The sequence below is a fragment of the Polypterus senegalus genome, chromosome 3, assembly GCF_016835505.1.
Source record: "Polypterus senegalus isolate Bchr_013 chromosome 3, ASM1683550v1, whole genome shotgun sequence".
In the NCBI taxonomy this organism is placed as follows: domain Eukaryota; kingdom Metazoa; phylum Chordata; class Cladistia; order Polypteriformes; family Polypteridae; genus Polypterus; species Polypterus senegalus.
Window position 1 is genome coordinate 20,067,153 of NC_053156.1, and position 22,166 is coordinate 20,089,318.

Below are 22,166 nucleotides of genomic sequence, written 5' to 3' on the forward strand. Positions count from 1 at the left end.
AGCAGAGACCTCCGAAGAGCATTCTGACGCCTCTGTTGCTCACTATAATGATAAAGTAATTGCACGTTTAAAGGTAAACATGTAAAAAGTCTTGCTAGCAAGGTTAACGCCAGCACTAATGGGCTCACACTTTCACATTACAAGCCAAAAAACTCGGTTTTCCCTGTCTACGCGTAAACATGGAACACAGAGTTTTTAAGCATCTTCACCCTGGCAGGAGTTTTTCAAAAGTTCAGTTTGACAAAATGCATACAAAAAGCTATGTTTTAAAAAATACTCTGGTACGTGTGGACAGGGCCTTAGTCTACAGAGGTCTATTAATTATTTACATTTAAGTTGACCCACTTAAAGATTTTCCAATGCGCCAGCTGTCCTGGTGTCTATACTGTATATACACAGGGAATTCCAGTTTCTGTATTACATCTCGCCTGAAGAAAGGGCCCGAGTGTCCTTGAAAACTTGCATATTGTACTCTTTTTATTTAACCAATAAAAGGGGTCATTTTGCTTGACTTCTGCCAAAAAATATTCCACCTCATGCTATTGCCTAGATTACTGCGGCTACTTCCATGCCACTTGTGTTTTTCAGAAAGATGTATTAAATCACGTACCCCCGTGGTTGTCCACAATGCTTTGGTACCAACACTCTGAAACGGCAAACAGGGAAGGCAAAAAAAAAAAAACAGGAATTACATCACAACCAGTTAGGCGACTCCATTTGTCGTAACAAGAGCTGGAAAAAGTCCATGGGTATGCTCATCCTCAAATTCTTAAGTAACGTCGGTCCAGTCTAAGCTCAGAACTTTTTACTAAGGTATTTCTTTAAGGAAATAACCAAATTTTCCTTTCAAAAGTTCCTGTTGTAGTTGCCTTCAAAGTTGTAGTAACATTAAAGGCGAGTATGAACTGTGAACCATTGAATCTGAAAGCAATCAATTTAGAAATAAAGAAATTAAATAAATATAAGTCAAAACCAATTTTTAATGGATGTTGACATGTGGTGACACAAGGCACATTGTGAAAAGAAACACATTTATTTAATGATTTCACATTACCTAATTAAATAGTTTTTCAAATATTTTGTGGGGTTGGGGGGCAATACCCCCAACGACCTGCATTACAAGCCACCAATGAGAGCGTCCATGTGATGTATACAGCCTTAAAATAGATTAGACAGTTTCTACCAGTTCCTTTCCCAAGGAGGCAAATACCAGATTAGACCACATTGTCTTTTGATTCGCACTTCCACCCCATCCTCAAAGACCACTTTAGTGTGTAATCCTCCATTTGAAAGTGTAACTGTGTTACTCTCTGGCTTTCTTTCATCCCCTTTCTCCAGTTGTCCAGAATGTTTGTTTTTCCCCTCTTCCTGGTTAGTTTCCGTGTTTTTATGTGACCAATAAGGAATGACTCTTATCTGTTTGTCTCCCTTTTCCTCTTTTTTCCATCTCTCTTCTTTAATCCTTTCCCCTCTCTGCTAGCCCCCCATTTCCCTTTTCTCTTCTCCCATCTGCCTCTCATTTCCATGAGCCCCACATTTCTCGTTTTCCCTCTTTCTTTCTCACTTCCTCTCACACTTTCTCCCCACCTAAAGTATGTTCTTGGTTTTTCTAGTACCAGTTCTTGTCAGAAGTATTGCAGTGGCGGGCCAACAGTGACCCTGATCACCTCCTCTTCGTCCTGCTCAATTCAAAGGTAAGACGGCGTTCCACAGCAGCTTGCTGATCGTTGCTTTGGGGTGGAGAAGCGTGACACTCCTTTTCTGCCTTTCACAGGGTCTGCCTGTCAGCACGGCTACTTGCATTCAGTTGCACAAGCGAGCAGAGAAGATTGCCGCTGCCCTGATGGAGAAGGGGAACCTCAACACCGGAGACAACGTGGTGCTGCTTTACCCGCCTGGTAGGCGCTAGTCCTTCATTTGCGTCTATCGAAGAGAAGCATCGCACAGTGTAGTCAGACTTTTCTTTTTGATTCAAATTTTTCCTTTCTTTTCCCACAGGAATTGACTTGATTGCTTCCTTCTATGGCTGCCTGTATGCTGGCTGTATCCCTGTGACCGTGAGGCCACCGCACCTGCAGAACCTGGCAGCCACACTGCCCACAGTTCGCATGATCATTGAAGTAAGCGCAGGCCTGATGGCTGGAGAGCCGCCCGCAGTTTTCTCGTCTGCCCTTCACGTTCTCTCACCCACTTTCCCTTTCATTGTTTTGCCAACTCGTTCTATGCCTGCCATTCTTCCCTTCCTCTTTTTTCATTGTTTTCACTTGCATGTCTCCTTCACTTCATTCTGCACTTTTCTTTCTGTTTGTTTTATCTTTCCTCTCATCTCCTATCCTTTGCTATCTCATGTTAAGATGGCTTTGAATTAAAAACTCTGTTTTATCTTATGTGTTTTTTGTTGAAAGATCTGGAGTTAAATTCTTAACTGAGGAAGAGCCAAAAATCAAAGTTGAATGCCAGGCAAAGAATCAAAATATCAAAAATCAATTTTGTACACGTGTCAAAAACCAAAATGAGAGGCCAAAAGTCATTTTCAAAAACAAAACAAACTTCTAAAGTTTTTGACAAATACTGTCGATCGTTCTTCTTTTGGTTAAAAGCAAATTTGTGGACATTATTGTGTCCAAAGCTGATTAAGGAAGACAAAGTGACACCAAAAGAGTTTGCATGGGTCGAAGCCAAAACTCAGAGCGATCATGAAAAACAAAAACAAAACGTCATTTAAACGTTGGAGGTCAGAAAGCTCAAGTGAGGTACAGTGTCACAGGCTGGGTGTACTCTGTGTGATGTTAGTCCTGCTTGTGGGCTCTTGATTGGTTGTTTAAATCAGCACGAAATTGTGAGAAAGTCGTTGAACGTCATACACTACTACTACAGGCCAGTAAGCTTAATGTGCATCACAGATAAATTAGTGGAAGGAATTATTAAGGATGAGATTGAGCAGCACATGGCAAGTACAGGAGTTTTACTGTGCAGTCAGCATGGGGTCAGAAGAGAGAGGTCGTGTTTTACTAACATGATGGAATTCTACGAGGAAGCAACAAAAGGGTATGATCAAAGTGGAGCATGTGATATTATTTATACTGAATCTGCCATATGCCACCATATTTATGCTGAATACCCCAGTGACGTCACTAATGACCCAAAGAGATTCTTTCAATGACCCCAGTATTTTAGTAGTAAAAGATCAGTCAAGGAGGTGGTGAAGCGCTTCAGAAATAGTAAAGAGGAAGTAAAAAATACAGTGAAATAGCAGATACTCTACACTCTCATTTGTGTTGAGCTCTTCACATTTGAGAAAGTAGATAACCTCTCACCAGTAAAAGGGACTAAGTGATTTGGAAGTCATAGAGGGTAAAGAGGTGTTGAGATTAAATTGGCTTAAATCTAACAACAAGATTATGTTTACTGTCGAGTTCTTAAGGAGGTTAGCAAGTTTAAATATAAACCTTTGACGCCTATTTGTTTGGAAGGCACTGTGGAAATTCCAAAGGACTGGAAAATGGCAAATATTATCTTGTTATATAAAAAGGAGTGACCGGGCAGATCTGAGCAGCTATAGACCAGTAAGCTTAACGTGCATTACAGGAGAATTAATGGAACAAATTATTAAGGATAAGACTGAGCAACACATGGCAGGAAAAGTAGGTTTACTGAACAGATAGCATTGGATCAGGCGAGGAGGTGGTGTTTTACCAACATACTCAAATTCTATGAGGAAGCAACAAAAGGGTATGATCAGAGTGGAGCACATGATATTATTTATCTGGACGTTGAGAAAGCATTTGACAAGGTGCCACATGAGAGGTGGGCATCAAACTAAATGAAGTGGCAGTTCAGGGTGTGGTGTATAGGTGAGTGCGGAATTGGCTCAGACACAGGAAGCAGAAAGTGATGGAGCAAGGAACCTCAACAGAATTGGTTGATGTTAAGTGTGCTGTCCAGCAGGGGACAGTGCTGGGTACACTGCTATTTTTAAAATATGTACATTATTTGATAGGAACATAAGTAACAAGCTGGTGATGTTTGCAGATGATACTAAGATAGGTGGATTGGCAGGTAATCGAGAATCCATTAAATCATTACTGAAGGACTTGGACAGCAGACAGGCTTGGGTAGATTGGTGGCAGATATAAAGAATTGCATGTGCGTGAGTACGCCTCGTGAGAATTACACTGAACTGCCAGACAGTGTTCATAAGCCATTAAGAAGGCTAACAGGATGCCAGGTTATATAGCGCCTTGATGTGTGGAGTACAAGTCACAGGAGGCTCTGCTCAAGCTTTATAACACACTGGTGAGGCCTCATCTGGAGTCCTGGGTGTAGTTTTGGTCTCCAGGTTACAAAAAAGGACATAGCAGCACAAGAAAAGGTCCAGAGAAGAGCAACGAGGCTGATTGAGGTCTACAGGGGATGAGTTAGGAGGAAAGATTAAAAGAGCTGAGCCTTTACAGTTTAAGCAGAAGACGACTAAGAGGAGACCTGACTGAAGTGTTTAAAATGATGATGGGAATTAGTCCAGTGGATCGAGACGGTGACTTTAAAATGAGTTCATCAAGAACCCGAGGACTCAGTTGGAAACTCATTAAGGGTAAATTTCGCACACACATTAGAAAAAATTTTTCTTCATATAAAGAACTATGACAATTGGAATAAGTGACCAAGCAGTGTGGTGAACAGTAGGACTTCAGAGACTTGCAAAACTTGACTTAATGTTATTTTTAGAAGAATTAAGTGGCTAGGAACTGAAAGCTTTGTTGGACTGAATTGCCTCTTCTCATCTAGATTGTTCTAATGTTCATCCACCTTTGCCAACTCTACTCCCTGCATGCTCACCATTCCCCTGAGCTCCCTCTCATTCACACACATGTATTCTGCCTTGGTACTACTAACATTCATTCCTATCCTCTCGAAAGCATACCTCCATCTTTCTAGGGTCTTCTCAACCTGTCCCAAACATTATGGCACCCTGAAATGGGAGGACCATTCAGAAAACGTTTTCTGTGACAGAAATGTATGTAAATCCCCTTAAATGAAAGTCTGCAATGTGCACTTTAATCACATCTGAATTGTTGTTTTCATAATTTTAAACCGTGGAGCACAGCGGGAAATCAAGAAGAAAATGTGTCTTTGTCCCAATCATTAAACAGGGCACTGTAACCTCCATTTACTTGTTCTCCAAACGTTAAGATGCTATATAGCCTAAAAACTTTATGGACTTTCTTGGTTGCTTCTGTCTGGATGTCAATAGCAATGAGTCCACTATGACTCCTGAGTGATTTATATCAGGGGTACTTTGCTTATTCAAATCTCACATTTTTATTGTAACATAGAAACCAGAGAGAGTGCAGGAATTGACGCAGGACAGCAAAACCTCAGAGTAGGCCCTCGACTGAAGTAATCTGTCTCTTTAGTGAGCCGGGGTCCAGACTAAGTGAAGACTTCTAGTGTGACTGTTGGTTACATAGCGCAGTGGGTGTAAAGGGCAGAGCCGTGTTCTGCGAGGTGAAGGTATCATCACAGTTTGCCTAATTAGGCCTCCTGCACTGTAAAGAAAACAATGCTGATTCAGTTAACGACTGTGCTTCCCAGATATCCTCCTCCTTCCCCTTCCCCATTTTCCCCTGCACAAAGCCACGACCTGGGTTTGTTACACTAAATATAATACCTTTCATTTACTTAACAGTAAATTTCAAAATGCCAGAAATCTACCCAGGCCAGTATTAGAACATAAGAAACTTGACAGACAAGTCCGTCAATCTAGCCTGTTTGTTTAGCTAATAGCTAAGATGTCCCAGTATCTTATCCAGATTCTTCTTAACGGTGGTCAAGGTTTCTGCTTCAACTTCGTGTCTCGATAGTTTGTTCCCACAACTCTTTGTGTAATGAAGTGCTTCTTGGCTTCAGTCCTAAATGCACTTCCACATCATCTCCACTTGGTATCCTTAAATACCTCATTCACCAGTGAGCTTAAAAGAATGTTGCTGGATCTTCTTTATCGATGCATTTGAGGATTTTGAAGACCTGGATAAGAGGTCGTCCCCCACCGCAGTCTCCTCTGCTCAGACTAAATTGGTTTAAATCTCAGAGTTTGTCACAGTACGACATGTCCTTAAGTCCCATGATGCAGTTGGTTGCTCTCCCCTGCAGAGCTTCAAGTGCTGCTTGTACTGGGGTGACGAGAACTGCACACAGCAGTCCAGATGCAGTCTTAAGAGTTTATTATATTCTTTGTGTAACAGTTTAGATGATTCTACATTATCTGCCCTTGCTAACAGACATGTGCAGATTAGGTGTCTTCACATTTTTACTTTGGTAGTGTGTATGTGATTCATAATATGCTGGTACTCCATCCAGAGTCATTCACTGCCTTGTAGTTGGTGGTACCAAGGTAGCTTAGAACTGAAAATGTGGGTTGGTGAGAAATCAGATGAAAGGTTCACTGCTGTGTTCCATGGCATCTGTCTGCATCACTTTTTGGCACTTTCAATTCCAATTTTTCAGCATCTGAACGACTAGCATCAAATAAATGTCACTGTTAACTTGCATAACCCTGCATTGAGTTGACTTCCTGTTGTCCTGTTATGATAACCTTTTCCTCTGATAACCCTGACGTCATCACAGCCTTCCACATAACTTTCTTGTGCATCCTGGGTGGTGATAGGGCAATGCCTCAGAAAAGTAGGCATACGAGAGCTTTTCGGCATGTTTTATGCTTTGCCTCTCCTGTTTAAGTGATAGGGCAGCCAAGCTGCTGTCACTTGTTCAATGTGGCTTACCAGTATGGAATTTCTTATTAACACACACTGAGTTCGTTTACATGCACACACAGTACTGGAGTAAGGTGAGTAATCCAGTGAGGATTCTTAAAAATCTGCGCCTACATATGCAAGTGAGTTTCTGGAGTTCTCCATTAGCAAAACGCTCCGACGTCAGTAAACGTCATCATCAGCCACCATAAATTTGAAAACAATAATAAAAAGTTATCACGGGCTTCATGGTTTTTTTTTTTTTTTTATGCTAGGGGTCTTCGCTTGCCCACCCCCAGGTTTGAATATCCGGATATACAATTTAAAAAGATTGTTATTTTCATGGGAATTGTTACCTACTCTTTCGATTCTATGTTGCATCGCTTCTCTGTGATCATAAATATACACCTGACAGAATTGTGGTTTCTTCGAAATTAAACTATCGTAGCTTTGGTTGTTGCGGGACAACAGATTCTCATAGCGTACGGTCCATTATTGTGTAAATCTATGAGCATTGAATGATGTGAATGCAATAAGATTATTGTAGACTCGGATATCTTGCCTGTAGTGTATGTGGAATTCATTTTCACCAAATAACAAATCTTTTAATTCTCGCGGATGCGTCTCTTTATTGGGAGGCAACACTACTTTTCCCTGATGGCAACACGGATTTGATGATCTACAAGTCTCCGAGTTAAACTTTAAAGCCTCACAATATCTACATACTTGTGACATATCACTTAATGTCCATATATTCGATCTCTTTTTGCTGTTTTGTTATTTCACTGAGTAATTTCCATTTGTTTGTGCTAATGCCATCTTTTCTTTCTTTTTCTTTTTTGATACTTTCAAATTTTACTGCTTTCATAATCTCTAACCTGCCCTACATGTGTAACGCGCCAATGTTTCCGAACGTCTTTATTAAGTCTTATTTCTGACCCCGATTGGAACTACGAGGTTTTTCAGTTCCACTTGATCTGGGCTGATTATTACTTTCCTTATTTTCTAAATTTGCACAACGACTATTTTTGTTCTTTTTTTTGCATTCTTCTCTCTTTTCGACACACTGCTCTTTCTTCTTCACTTAGTCGTTGATGTGCCATCTAGAAAGTATAACATTTTTAAGAGCTGGCAGCACATAAAGTGTCTCTGCCAAAAGCATTCCAACAACTGAGAGGTTAGATGTCCGTGATCTTGTTTTAAATTGTTTGTAAGTAGGTCGTGATGTGCACCGTCTCACGGGTCTTGCTTCCTAAGGTTGTAAAGTCTAGTCTCGCGGGTCAAAGTGTCTTTCCGAGAAGATCACATCTCGACCCAAGATTTTTTTTATTATAATAGAGAGATGTTCTTTATGTGCTCTGACGTAAATATCATCCATCCCCTTTTTACATCTTTGACTTGAACCCATGAAGATTCACGGTATGAATACTGGCCACTGTGCCACCTGATAACAGCGTTTCAGCATATTTATAGCAAATGGCTGGACAAAAACTAAACTTGACAGTTTAAAGAGGTTTCTGTTAACCAGATCTTCCTCGCCACATGTTTTTCTGTGTGACTGACTCTAACTTGGCATGCCGTTAAGACTGAGTTTCGAGGGACGGCCATTGTCCACAATAAAATGTACTTAACCCTAACCCGGCATATTGGTACATGTGTTTGCTTTACACTTGGTGCTCCTGGAATGATAATAATAATGAAATAATAATAATCATGGTATTTTTAGTCCATGAATATAAGTATTGCATTAGATTACTCGTTACTTTAAAAAGTTATCAGTTTACATAGCACACGCTACTTTTAACATGTTACCCTACTGTACTCAAGATTGTGTTGCCAAGTTTAACATTGAATGCTTACCTCATCAACATACATTTAGCGATTTCTGAAATAATTGAGACAGATTGTTTCAGCCAGGAGAAGGAATAATGTGATCGCCCGGGCATTTGCCTCAGAAATTTATCTTTGCAGACACTTCGACCTGTGCCTGCTAACACATATGCAGACAAACAAAGAGTAACAGACATTTGCAGACTACAGATCTTTAACTGTAACCCGATTAAGGGTTTACATGGCCATCGTAATAAGGTTAGTCGCTGAGAAATCTACGTCTGTTAATTAGGTTTGTCAGAGACCGCTAACCTGGTTTCTATAACTGGAGTGACAGCTTACATGGCATTTTAGAAATCAGGTTTCTGTGAATATCCTGAATTTTAAAGCATGTGTCAACTTGGTGCTGCTCAAGGTACCTTTAGGACTGGGACTCTCTTCCCCAGAACTCATGGTTTCCATTATGCTTAGTCTCTTTTTTTTTTTGTCTCTTTTCTTGTATTTTTATGATGTAATTCTAAAGTTATTTTTTGCACAATTCTCCTCCTTTAAGTGCCTCTCTTGTACTCGTTCCTTGTCCTGAACAGGTCAGTAAGGCCGCATGCATTTTGACAACCCAAAACCTGATGAAGACTCTGAAGTCAAAGGAGGCTGCAGTGACTGTGGACGTCAAGACCTGGCCTACCATCATCGACACAGGTGTGCTGTCACCAGCAAGGCCCATGTTATATGAAGGTGGTGGGACTATACACCATGGCAGAAGAGTACAGGATTAAAATGCTTTTTTATTTTGCTATATTGCCCAGTCCTCTTACACTCTGTCTCCCCTTCCAGATGACCTTCCTCGGAGGCGACCGCCTCAGATTTATAAACCTCCAACGGCAGAGATGTTGGCCTACCTGGATTTCAGTGTGTCCACCACAGGCATGCTTACAGGAGTCAAGGTGAGCTCATCTTTACATTTAAAAGTACATTGTTGTGCAGGGAAATGGGACATTTTCAGTTGATGTTCAATGCATGAATAAACACATTACAAAACACACTTATTGATGAAATGTACAAGTTATGCAGTTGTTAATGGTAATCAATATTCATCTTATATTTTGAAGAAAACATCATGAAGGTGTTGTCCATTTCTTTGTACACATTCTGACAGCCTGCATTGCTCAATGTAACATGTCAAGAGGCATGCCTGCAATTTCTTTTTCAATCCTCCTTTTTAGTTCAACGATGGTTGCAGGATGTGTGCGGTACATTTGTCTTTTAAGATGTCCCCACAGAAAAAAAAAAAAAAATCACAAACGGTGAGCTCTGGGGATCTCGGAGGGCATATAATGTCACCTTTGCGTGAAATGACGTGGTTGCCAAACAATTGTCGAAGTGGCTCCACCTGGGGACTTCATTTTTAAGGCTGAACCAATATCTTCGAAATTACGCACCCATGTTGTAATCGCACGAGCAGACGGAACATAATCATGACGTCCTAACTGACAATGGCGCCGAATTTCCCTTTGCGCAGCAGTCACACTATCGCCAGTCTTATAAAAGGCTTTCACAGCAAGCGCTCGTTGCGCACCACTCCACTGCTCCATTATAACTAATGGCAAGGGGTTCTAAACAAGGTTGCATTGGTCCAAACAACTGCCGACGCCCCAGGGTTGCCAACACCTAGTTCCAAAATTTCCCCTGCACCACCCTGGACAACAAACTACAGTATTAGTGAGGTTTGCCACTCGAGTCACAAAGCCATTAATAAGAGAGAGGAAATGATCAGTTCATGGATCGGATCAAGGCCGAATGCTGTTCATCACCTTTCTAAACAAGAAATGAAACACCAGAATGGTTAAAAATTTGAAATAAAATGAGAACGCAATTATAACTACAGAGATCCTGAACATACAATAAATAAACACTTAGACCTTCACGTCATTTTCTTCCAACTTTTATCAGTCTCTTGTTAAACCCCCAACGTCCATCCGAGTTAAGTCCAGGACGTGAATAGAAGCACAGCATCCCAAAATGAGATTAATCTTATTGATAACAGCGGCACCTTGAAGAGTCTACATTTCAGTGTGTGGTGATTCCAGATTATCTAGGCAGTCCTCCAAAGTGCACATCTATTTGTGTTTTCGTTAAACTCGGCGCTGGGCATTTCCTCAAATACAGCCTCGCACAGATCTGGCAGGATAATCATCTTGGCCTGACTCACCTCTCTGTCTCTCCCTTTCATTTGAAGCAAATCATTCAAAAAGAAGAGTCTTAAGATGGGACCTCCAGGTTTAACAATTTGCTCACTGGTGAAATCCTCCTTCTCTTTTCTGAGAAAATCCAAGCCGGCTATTTGACTATTAAATCTCTGCCACTGTCCATAACATTCAGTGACTCTTCTCAGACATATTTACAGACAAAGCTAGTGCTGACCTCTAGTGGCCACAAGTGCTATAGTGTCAGTTATTGTGCCTTTGCTGCCTGAAGGGAATAAAGAAGTCTGCAGGTTGTGCTCTCGCTCGTTGTGACTTGCTTTTAAATCTAGACGGACCTGTTGGCTACAGCAAAACAAACCCTCGAAAATGATCAGTCAGTCAGAATGATGACGTAAAATCATCCAGTTAAGATAAGATGTGTACACGACAGGTTTTGTGATGGCTCAGCACTTCAAAATCACAGGTTTACGCAGGAAACTACCTTTGCTAGAAACTGCCGTTTTGTTTTTTTTTTTTTCTTCCCCTCTACCTGTACAAATATGTTCATATACTGCAATGGTCTTCTACTCCCATCCTGGGCTGCAGCTTTTAGACCCCATCAATGTCTGTTTTTATTTGAATGCCTGCCTGCCTGCCTGCCTTAATTAACCAAACTCTTCTTCCCCAGTTTGAACAATTTGGTTTCAATCCAGAAATTACAAAGCCAGGTTTATTACATTTTTATTGAAACGTAGAAAACATATTTGTGTTTGTGTAAAATGTAGGATTTTTTTTCTCTTGGTTTTTAAGATTTTCATCAGTGTCATCATGGTTGTTATTCTGCTGCTCAAACTGTTTTTGTTATTTAGGCCGTAATTTACTACTCATTCTAGCAGGTCTGACACTCACTCAAGTCACTGCAGCCTTTCACCAGTTAATGTCATTTATTTCTGTGTTTCCTCCCCTCATCATTTTTTGTTATTATTAGAATAAAATTAAAGGAGCAAATTACACAGAAAAAAAGGTGAATTAACAGGGAAGTGAGAAAAGTGAGTGAAGCTTTTGCAGCTTTGGCAAAAATGTAAACATTTCTCTATTTCTTATAAACATAAATCTCGCATTGATATGCTTTTCTAAATTCAAAATAAGAGAAGAAAAATAGGAAGAATAATTTTAAAGAATAATATTAATTAGAGGGAATAGATCAATTGAAAGAGAGAGAAAGAAAATGAAAGGCACTCTATGATATGAAAGGTATTATATGATAGGTAGATATATTTGAAAGGCACTATGATAGATAGATAGAGATGAAAGACACTATATAATAGAGTGATAGAAAGTTATCTGTGTGTGTGTGTGTGTGTATACAGTAGTTGCTTGTGTATTGGGGGCCTCCTCTACTGGACTTATTCCAGTTTGTAGTTGGTGTCTGCTGTTGTGAGCACTTGTACCCAGTGTGCCATTGTTTGCTTATCTGCCTTTTGATTCTGCCATGTTTAGGTCGCTGACTACGTTTTCCAGACTGAACTCGCGTTCACTCACTGTCCACTGCAGGCCTCTGTCTGCCTCTTTGCCACATGACTAAGTGTGCCTCGTACCAATACAAAGAATTCCAGGCAGGGTTTATAGTTTGTTTTGAGGTCTTTGCTTTGTGCTACTGTTACTCCTCATTAATGCCGCACTTTTGTCTCCCCCGCAGATCTCCCATGTTGCTGTGAGCACATTGTGCCGATCCATCAAGCTTCAGTGTGAGCTCTACTCGTCGCGCCAGATCGCCATTTGCCTGGATCCTTACTGCGGCCTGGGTTTTGTGCTCTGGTGTCTCTGCAGGTATCTCGTCTCTTGACTAAAGTGTGCATGTGTTGTGGTGGTTGGGGGAGTGTGGTTTTGCACCCATTGCTCTATAGTTTTGTAGAGTTTCTGAACCCAAGATCCAACTGCAGTTCTCTGTTCTTTGGAATCTCAAACCGTGCTCCTCATCTTGTGTAGTGCCAGTGTAGACAGACGTCCTCTTCCTGGCTCATTCTATACAGATCCGGTTGCTTAAATTTATTATTATTGCTCTGATAGCAGAAATGGGCAGTTTCAAACATAGTTTCTAATAGACTTTTCCTCATTTGTGTAGCTCAACAACCTTTTGTCACAATTTTATTATTTTTGTTTTGATTATCATGGCTTTTGTATTATGATAGACCAGTAAAGGCACAATGTACGATAACTTGCAGTGAATACACTTGACTTGAGCATTCCTAGTTTTCCTCCTCTTCCTCTGTCTCTGTTCGTCATTCGTTTGCTCAGAGGTTGATGCGCTTGCTGTTTCCTGAGCAGCTCTTCTTTTCTCCACCCTAGCGGCCCGCTTCTTCTCTTCTTCCGTCGGCATCTTTTCATGTTAAAACTGATTAAGTCAGTGTTTGTGTTGCAATTACTTAGTACGTTTTCTTTAATTTTACACTTAAGCTGCCACTTAAGTCTTCAATCTGCCTCAAGAATGATTTAAGATATGAAGAGATATAGGGGAAGTGATGGCAAAGGTGGTAGGGAATGAGAATGGCGCCCGTACGCATTGTGCCACATGCTCGCCCTGCTGGCCGCTGCTGAGAGTTGATTCTACAATAAAATAAAAAGAGGAATAACCTTGGAGGTCAATCAACACCCCAAAAGAGGATAGTAGACATCACGTAGCATATGTGTACTAAATTTCAGGTTAATTTCAGGTGATTTTAAATCCTGGACAGACAAATTGACAAATTATGATTTATTTTTCCTTTCTGTTATTTTACTGTTAAGGTTACTTTATTTTTTTATTAAAAGATTGAGAGGATACACCATTAACATTTTTTCACTGCCCATTGTGCCATTAATTTACCACGTTTGCCAATGTTAATGAAGGGAAATGCATTTTTTAAATCACTTGTTTAATGGTTTTGATGCTTGTTACGGTTTTTGCATAGTGGTGATGTGCTAAAGCAGTTCCACTAAAAGGTGATTTTAAAAAAAAAAAAAAAATTCAGTGACCACCATTAGGGCTTTTTATAATATACAGTATCTGATTGTGATGCCGGGGGTTGACATTTTTCCTATGTGCGCCCACCTGCGGTTATGAAGAATGAACACATACCTGCACATCCTGAAATAAAATGATTAAAGTACAGGCAGCCCCCAAGTTAAGAGCGTCCAACTTACAGACAGCTGGTACTTACGAACTGGTGCCATAACCTCTATTATGTTAAAAATTTGAAGACGACCTGTTTATACTCTGGCGCAGGTAGCTGCAGACACAGTTGGGCATGGAGGGATGCAAACTCTGCTCTATTTATGGTTCAAGTGTTCATGCGCAACACTGTATGGTTGCAGAACCCCCCACTTAAGTTTTTTATTTGCTTTGACACGTCAACCTTGCAGATGAAGTCACGCTCCAAAGTTAAGGCTCCATTTTGCAATGGCCACTTTGCCGTATGTCGGCCACAAAGTGTACAGGTCATTGCAGCTGAAGCTGTGTGGGCCTGGTGAGGGTCACCAGTACACACACACACACCCCGTAACTGCTGGTGTAAGAGAAGCACAAACCAGTCTTTGAGTCTCGGTGTCCGCACGCAGCCTTCGTGTAAGGTTTCTCGACCACTGGGTCTCAGGGGGTTGCAGTTGTTGGCTTGCGAGTGGGTTGCCTAAGTTTTGTGTTTTTTAACCACTGAGTAGCAATGACCCGAGTTGACGCCGGTAACTCCCAGATTGCTGTCGTTGGCTTACAAATGGATTACAGTGGGTCTGTTAAGCGATCAGCAGCAAAGCACAATATGCTTGTTTCACCAAGGGGGGCACCAATTACCTAACCTTGCCAAATCCCCCACCCTGGTTGTGCTCGTTTCATTCACCAAGGGGGCGGTTTACAGTTGCTGCTAGTGGGTCGTCGCTGAATTTATAAAAAGCAAAACTGGGTTGCGGGACCATGAAGGTTGGGAAACTTTGGTGTAAGGAAGGCAGTATGGACCAAATGCATAAGAATTAGCCGTGTGGAGCAGCGCAGATAAAAACTAACCTTACAAGGCTCTTCAAGAGCCAGAAAACATACGAGACCTGTGAAATAATACAAAAGATATATTGCTGCTGCTGGGTTTAGCAGTTTCTTAAACATTATTATCCTATCATTTACCTATGGCCCCACCTGTAATTCCAAAGTGCCTTATCCATTTTGGTCTACACAAACTTTCATCTTAGCACTTGTAAGGTCTGGCCGATTTCTCACTATGAATTTGTGAACTTTTGGTAATCTCCGTGTACTTTTTATGTTGGATTATGAAGACGCAGGTACTGAATTTTCAAGACAATTTTTCCTCCAGTGAGTGGATGTTTTCTTGTCTAGCCATAGGCACACAACATGCACAGGGTTGCACGGTTCCAAAATTGTGGAAACACAAGGTTGCCAATGCAAGGGTCCACGCACCAGGACTGAAGAGGAAATTGAGGTCGCGCACACTGTAGCATACCCCACCAATGCACAACTCACTACAGTACTTTGTGAAAACATTGCGTGGCTTCAGCAATATGTTGGCTCAAGTAAGGAGCCATTTTAAGTCAACTCATGTTGCCGTTAATACTGTGTTGAGTATGTATGCATAGAAAGATAAAATATAGGCTCCAAACTAAGACAGACTACACAAAAGATCCGCCATTCAGCTCCAGTCGTTTCCTGATTTCACCCCTGAGTGTCCTCTACAGGTTGCTATTCACTGTGCAACCAATTATCTTCTAATATAACTTGTCAATTTTGTATAGGCCTGAAGTGATTGGCCCAAGCAATGACGCGGCAGAGTCATTGCATCAGCCAGCTCCAGAGGAATGGCCGACTCGTGACATCTCTCGTTGTCTACGGTTCATCGTTACGATAGACTTCTCAAACAAATACTCATCTGCAGCAGGATTCATATCATATTCTTCACATCCACAAATGTCTCAGAAGGTTAAACATTGTGCATCCTAAAGAAGAAACCACACACACATATTAAATATGTGTATACTGGTGAGACGTTCCTGCCAACTGGCCAGGATGGCACTGTCGGTCCTCCACTCCTGTGCGTGTCTTCATAATCCGACCTGTCGACCTCATAATCGTATACGTGTAAAAGAAAGTGTGAAGCGCCTTAATATTAGTTTGCCGCGTTCTAGAAATGGGATCCTGTGTTTACAGTTGTCTGGGCTATAGCTCATGGGAAGGAGGAAAAAAATAAAAAGTGTTTACTTTCACTTAAGGCAGAAGCGCAGTCAGCGTCTCAAAAGCCGGCACAGCTATGCTCACGCCGGTTGCCCGACTTTTGTAGTATTTTTGCAGTGCAGGAAACGCCACTTTTTGCAGACATGTTCACGTGATAAAAAGTCTCCGCGCTCTTTAGAGGTCTTGCTTTCTCTGCATACTGCGTTCATAGTCTGTTCATGTGAGCCACTCGGAGTACATGCATCGAAGCTTCTGAGCTGTGCCTGTGCTATCTCATGCGATCTTGCAATGTCCTCGGCTTTATTTAATATTAGCCAAGACCCGGCACTTAAAAGTTTTGTGATTACGTGGGAGGCGTGATGATGTCACACGCAGCTCCGCCCCCCACAGCCATCGAGCTAACGTCCATTACAGTATATGGAGAAAAATAGGTTCCAGTTATGACCATTACATGTAGAATTTCGAAATGAAACCTGCCCAACTTTTGTAAGTAAGCTGTAAGGAATGAGCCTGCCAAATTTCAGCCTTCTGCCTACACAGGAAGTTGGAGAATTGGTGGGTGAGTGAGTGAGTGAGTGAGTCAGTGAGGGCTTTGCCTTTTATTAGTATATATATATATATATATATATATATATATATATATATATATATATATATATATATGTATATATATATATATGTATATATATATATATATATATATGTATATATATATGTATATATATATATATATATATATATATATGTATATATATATATATATATATATATATATATATATGTATATATATATATATATGTATATGTGTGTGTGTATATATCTAGATATATATTTGTAGTTAGAGATCCACAGAAAGAGAGAATGAATCATGTATCATAAAGTAGTTTTTATTCCTGAGCTTTTTGCCTTTGATTCTTGTATGTCTAATCATTATTTTCTGGTGATGGCTCCTGGCAGGAGCTGAAAGCTCAGGAATAAAAACTACTTTGATACGTGATTCATTCTCTCCCTCTGTGGTTCTCCAACTACAAATATGCAAACTGCGCGCGACAGACACGCACACACACAGGCGCACGCGTGCATTGTTACTTTTCTTGGTTGTTTATTAAATTACGGATTTTTCAAATGTTCATTTTTTCCCTGTGCTTAAAACTCATTAAAAAAAAAAGTGTTTTTAGCGAGCAAGTCGTAAGGCTATAGTGCGAACTGTTGCAGTGTTAGTTTTCTCTGTTGTTCAAGGTTTTCTTGGTGGTGTTCAATGTTTTTACATTTAGTTTACTATTACGCTGTGCTTTCTATGGTATACTTAACTATATTTGTGCTTAAAAACTAAAAAAAATATATATATTTACATACAGTTAATATGGTCTGGAACGGATTAATTGTATTTACATACAATCCTATGGGGGAAATTACTTCGGTTCAACTGTATTACTGTCAGAGAAAATTACAGGCATTTTACGGAAAAACAAACCAGTGTTACTGAGAGAGAAAATTAAAGGCACACAATACAGTGACACATATTACAGCCACATACAAGGTCCCTTGCCATTTAATATAGACTGTTCCTACTAATGTTTATGCACTACTGTTCTAGCGCCCGTTAATGTAACGGGCTTAATGTCTTTTATATATATATATATATGGTGGATGGATGGATAGATATGTATGTATATATGTACTGTATATATGTGTATATGTAAAATATGTGTGTGTTTATATACACACATATCATCATAGTTGATTTATGCAAATTTCATAATAATAATCATCATCATCTATTCTTGGTGTAAACAACTTCCTGAATATACGAGTGGCATGGGTTTGTACTTCACTAAATAATTATTTTGGATGATTGCACATTCTACAAAGAACTTCAGCAAAAGAATCAGTGAGGTCACAAGTCGAGTCTAATTATTCAACACATTAAGCATTTGAGTAACTAACGCAAAGTAAGAACATAGTCTTAAATTCCTGCTGTAATGGGTCTGTATTTACCAATTCAGTTAAATCAGAAAAGGCCACCACATGCTCATCATTGGTGCCTCTTTACATGCAAGTGTTTTGACTGTAATAAATTAAACAAGATGTTACTTATGTCTAAGTATGTTAAATTACATTTACTTTTGGCTTCATTTTGGCATTGCCTTGGCACATTATTCCGCATTTTGGCAGTGCTGTGAAGAAATTGGCACAGTGGTTAAGGCTTTGGACTTCAAACCCTGACTTTGTGGGGTCAAATCCCACTACTAACACTGTCTATCCAGGAGCATGCCACTTGACCTGCCTGTGCTCCAAATGGAAAGCCAAAAGAAATGTAATCAATTGTATCAGAAATGTTGCAAGTCCTCTTGGACAACGGTATCAGCCAAATGAGTAAATGTAAATTGAGTCTGCTGTTTATTTTTTTTGTTGTGTTAAAAATATGTCTGTCTACTTTAGCAAGTTGGTCCACACAAGAGAAAATGATTTGCTGCTTTTCTGGAAAAAAAGATAGCACAGCAGTCGAGGGAGGAGATGCGTCACAGCAACCGACTGCAGAACCATTTATTTACTCTTTAAAAAATTTTTTCTTCTTAATTGCCTCTTGCCATGTGTCAAACTGGCCAACCCAGTCATAAGTCTTTTTTTGGACCCAATCAGACTCACCTTACAGACAAACCCACACATTGCAGACAAGAGTGAGTCAACCTGCGCATGAACTCATTGCTACTTTGGTGTGTGCCAGCAGCCATTCTGCTCTTTGTTATTGCACACTGACTCACTTTTCTGTCTCATGCGAACTGACATCATCAAATTATGACGTAGTAGAAGTATTTTGTTAGTGATTTTTGTACCCAACTTAGAACTCCACTCTGAAACTGCCAAGGTGTAATGCAGGACAACCTTAATTTCATCTGGCATGAAGCACCTTAAAATCGTAGCTGTGATGATGTGAAAAAACTTGAGTAACAGAGCTAAAATGCAGCTGCTTGTTCAAATGACATTCATTCTTTTTCAGGACAGCAGGTTTTCAGACCCAGCTTTTACTTTTTCAGCTACTTATTTTATATTTTAATGAAACCAATTCTTGGTGTCTGCATAGTGTGGACATGTTGAAAACCTGAAATGATTACAGTGGTTGAGCCTTCTTTTGCCTTCATCTGTTGTGTATCCCCTCCCAGTATGGCTTTACAAGGGTGTGTGATTGGGTTCCCCTGTGCTTCCTGCTAAATACTGTATTAAACATGGTTGTCTTCTAGGCCAGGCCTGTTGAGACTCTGTTATCCACTCATTACCTTCCTTAACGGATCATTCTTTTCCTCTGTCTAGCGTTTACTCAGGCCACCAGTCCATCCTTATCCCACCATTAGAGCTGGAGACCAACCTATCACTCTGGCTGTCTGCTGTCAGCCAGTATAAGATCAGAGACACGTTCTGTTCCTACTCAGTCATGGAAATGTGCACAAAAGGCCTGGGGTCCCAGACAGAAGCACTGAAGGTAAGCAGCAAGTCTGTTGCTCACATAGAGTCGTGATCCGTGGAGCTGGCTTGGCAATGATAAAAGCAATGGCCACTTCATGATTGATTTTTGTCTCCTGCTGCAGGCCCGTGGCATTAATCTGTCCTGCGTGCGGGGTTGCGTGGTCGTAGCAGAAGAGCGTCCCCGAATGGCGCTCACCCAGTCCTTCTCTAAGCTGTTCAAGGACCTGGGCTTATCTCCCCGAGCTGTCAGCACCACCTTTGGGTCAAGGGTGAACTTAGCCATCTGCTTGCAGGTAAGCTTTTAAATGAGCATATGCAGTATTTCTAAAAGACACTGTATGTTTTATTGGTATGGCATCTGTACTAACAAAAGTCTTAATGGGAGACGTGACTTCAAATCCTCATCCTTATACAAACTCACTGACACTCGGGGAAATTTTGTAGCTTGAGACTCCTGAGTGGAGTGCCTTCATTTATTTATTTTGTTATTTACTTTTACAGGGTACTACTGGACCAGAGCCTACTACAGTTTATGTTGACATGAAGTCACTGAGGCATGACAGGTGAGGTGACATTTGGAGGGTGTAAAGCCATACTGGTTATTTCATCGTTTCTCTGCTTGGTGCTCTAACCCCTGAACCCCTGCAGATTTTTTTTTTTCTCCAGCCGTCTGGAGTTTTTTTTTGTTTTTTTCTGTCCACCCTGGCCATCGGACCTTACTCCTTTTCTATGTTAACTAATGTTGTCTTATTTTAATTTCGTTTTTTATTTTTCTTTTCTTCATTATGTAAAGCACTTTGAGCTACTTTTTGTGTGAAAATGTGCTATATAAATAAATGTAGCTGTTGTTCTAGCCAAGGGGTTTGTAGTTGATAAAGCTCTTCCTCTGCTGTGTACAGTAATCCCTCGCTATATCGCGCTGCGACTTTCACGGCTTCACTCCATCGCAGATTTTAAATGTAAGCATATCTAAATATATATCACGGATTATTCGCAGGTTCGCGGATTTCTGCGGACAATGGGTCTTTTAATTTAAAGTACATGCTTTCTTACTTTGTTTGCCCAGTTGATTTCATACAAGGGACGCTATTGGCGGATGGCTTAGATGCTACCCAATCAGAGCATGTATTACATATTAACTAAAACTCCTCAATGATATACAATGTGCTTCCCAAGCGGATTGTTTGCTTTTCTCGATCTTTCTCTGACATTCTCTGCGCCTGACGGAGGGGGTGTGAGCAGAGGGGCTGTTTGCACAGAGGCTGTTTGCCTAGAAGATACGGAGGCTACTCTAAAAAAAATGCTGAAAGACTACCTTCACATTGCTCCCTTCTTTGCGGCTGCTTTATCGCGGTGCTCATACTTAAAAGCCCAACAGCACGTATTGATTTTTTGATTGTTTGTTTTTCTGTCACGCTCTCTCTATCTCTCTGACATTCTCTGCTCCTGATGGCGCTCGTTTGAAGAGAAGATATGTTTGCATTCTTTTAATTGTGAGAAAGAACTGTCATCACTGTCTTATCATGAAGCACAGTTTAAACATTTGACTAAAGGGTGTTATTTCATGTCTAGAGGGCTCTAATAATGTTAACAATGTGGGAGAGTTTATAAGGGCTTAAAATATATAAAAATAACCATACAAACCTATGGTTTCTACTTCGCGGATTTTCACCTATCGCGGGGGGTTCCGGAACGCAACCCCCGCGATCGAGGAGGGATTACTGTATTTAGGATTCCATCTTAGGGTGGTGTTTGATCATGGTGTTTTTGGAGGGTGATCTTATTCACACTCTTTACTGTAACTTTAACAGAATGCTCCAAATCCCACCTATGGCACTTACATGTTACCAGCTTGGTTGTGTCACAGTTAACTGCTGTTGTAGTTCTTGCTCGTCTTTGTCCCCAGGCAATTAGAATACCAGAGGCAGGAGGGAAGGATAAGTAATTCCTTAATAGATTAACGAAAGGTTTCCAGTTGTGTCCAAAATACAAGCAAAGTAACATAACTCACTAAAAAGGGTTGTTCAAAAAGAATGGAATCGCCCAAATGCTAACCGAAGCGACAAAAGAAAAAGGCAAGAATCAAAACCAGGGTCAAAATAAATGATTGATCTTCATAGACTTAGTTGGTTTTAAAGCTAACTACTGCTAAGAAACAATGTTGCAAAGTATATTCAGTGAGAAATACTTAATCTGCCATATGCCACCATATTTATGCTAAATGCCCCAGTGACGTCACTAATGACCCAAAGAGATTCTTTCAGTGACTCCAAAGAGACTTTTTCAGTATTTTAGTAGTAAAAGAACAATCAAGGATTTGGTGAAGTTCATCAGGAATAGTAAAGGGGAAGTAAAAAAAAAATAGACCGTGAAATAGCAGATGCTCTAAACTCTCATTTCTCAGAGGTCTTCAAACCTCTCACCGATAAAAGGGACTACTAAGGAGATACTGAGCAATTTGAAAATCGTAGAGGGAGAAGAGCTGCTGAGATTAAATAGGCTGAAATCTTAACAAATCACCAGGGGCCTCATGTATAAACGGTGCGTACGCACAGAAATGTTGCGTAAGAACTTTTCCACGTTCAAATCGCGATGTATAAAACCTACACTTGGCGTAAATCCACGCACTTTTCCACGGTACCTCATACCTTGTCGTACGCAAGTTCTCCGCTCGGTTTTGCAAACTGGCGGCACCCAGCGTCAAAGCAATGCTACTCTTCCTGTGTGGT

The 22,166-nt window shown here is 40.6% G+C and overlaps 1 protein-coding gene across 4 annotated transcripts in view; it reads left to right on the plus strand.

Annotated features, from left to right (window-relative positions):
* dip2bb (disco-interacting protein 2 homolog Bb) overlaps positions 1–22,166 on the plus strand; it is a 257,746-nt gene that overhangs the window by 208,045 nt on the left and 27,535 nt on the right. For all 4 annotated transcript variants that reach the window (XM_039746742.1, XM_039746743.1, XM_039746744.1 and 1 more), the window contains 9 exons: positions 1,614–1,694; positions 1,775–1,898; positions 1,999–2,120; positions 9,167–9,278; positions 9,414–9,523; positions 12,462–12,592; positions 19,285–19,453; positions 19,560–19,730; positions 19,939–20,000. In XM_039746742.1, the coding sequence (XP_039602676.1) occupies positions 1,614–1,694; positions 1,775–1,898; positions 1,999–2,120; positions 9,167–9,278; positions 9,414–9,523; positions 12,462–12,592; positions 19,285–19,453; positions 19,560–19,730; positions 19,939–20,000 (1,082 nt within the window). The remainder of the gene's footprint in view (positions 1–1,613; positions 1,695–1,774; positions 1,899–1,998; positions 2,121–9,166; positions 9,279–9,413; positions 9,524–12,461; positions 12,593–19,284; positions 19,454–19,559; positions 19,731–19,938; positions 20,001–22,166) is intronic.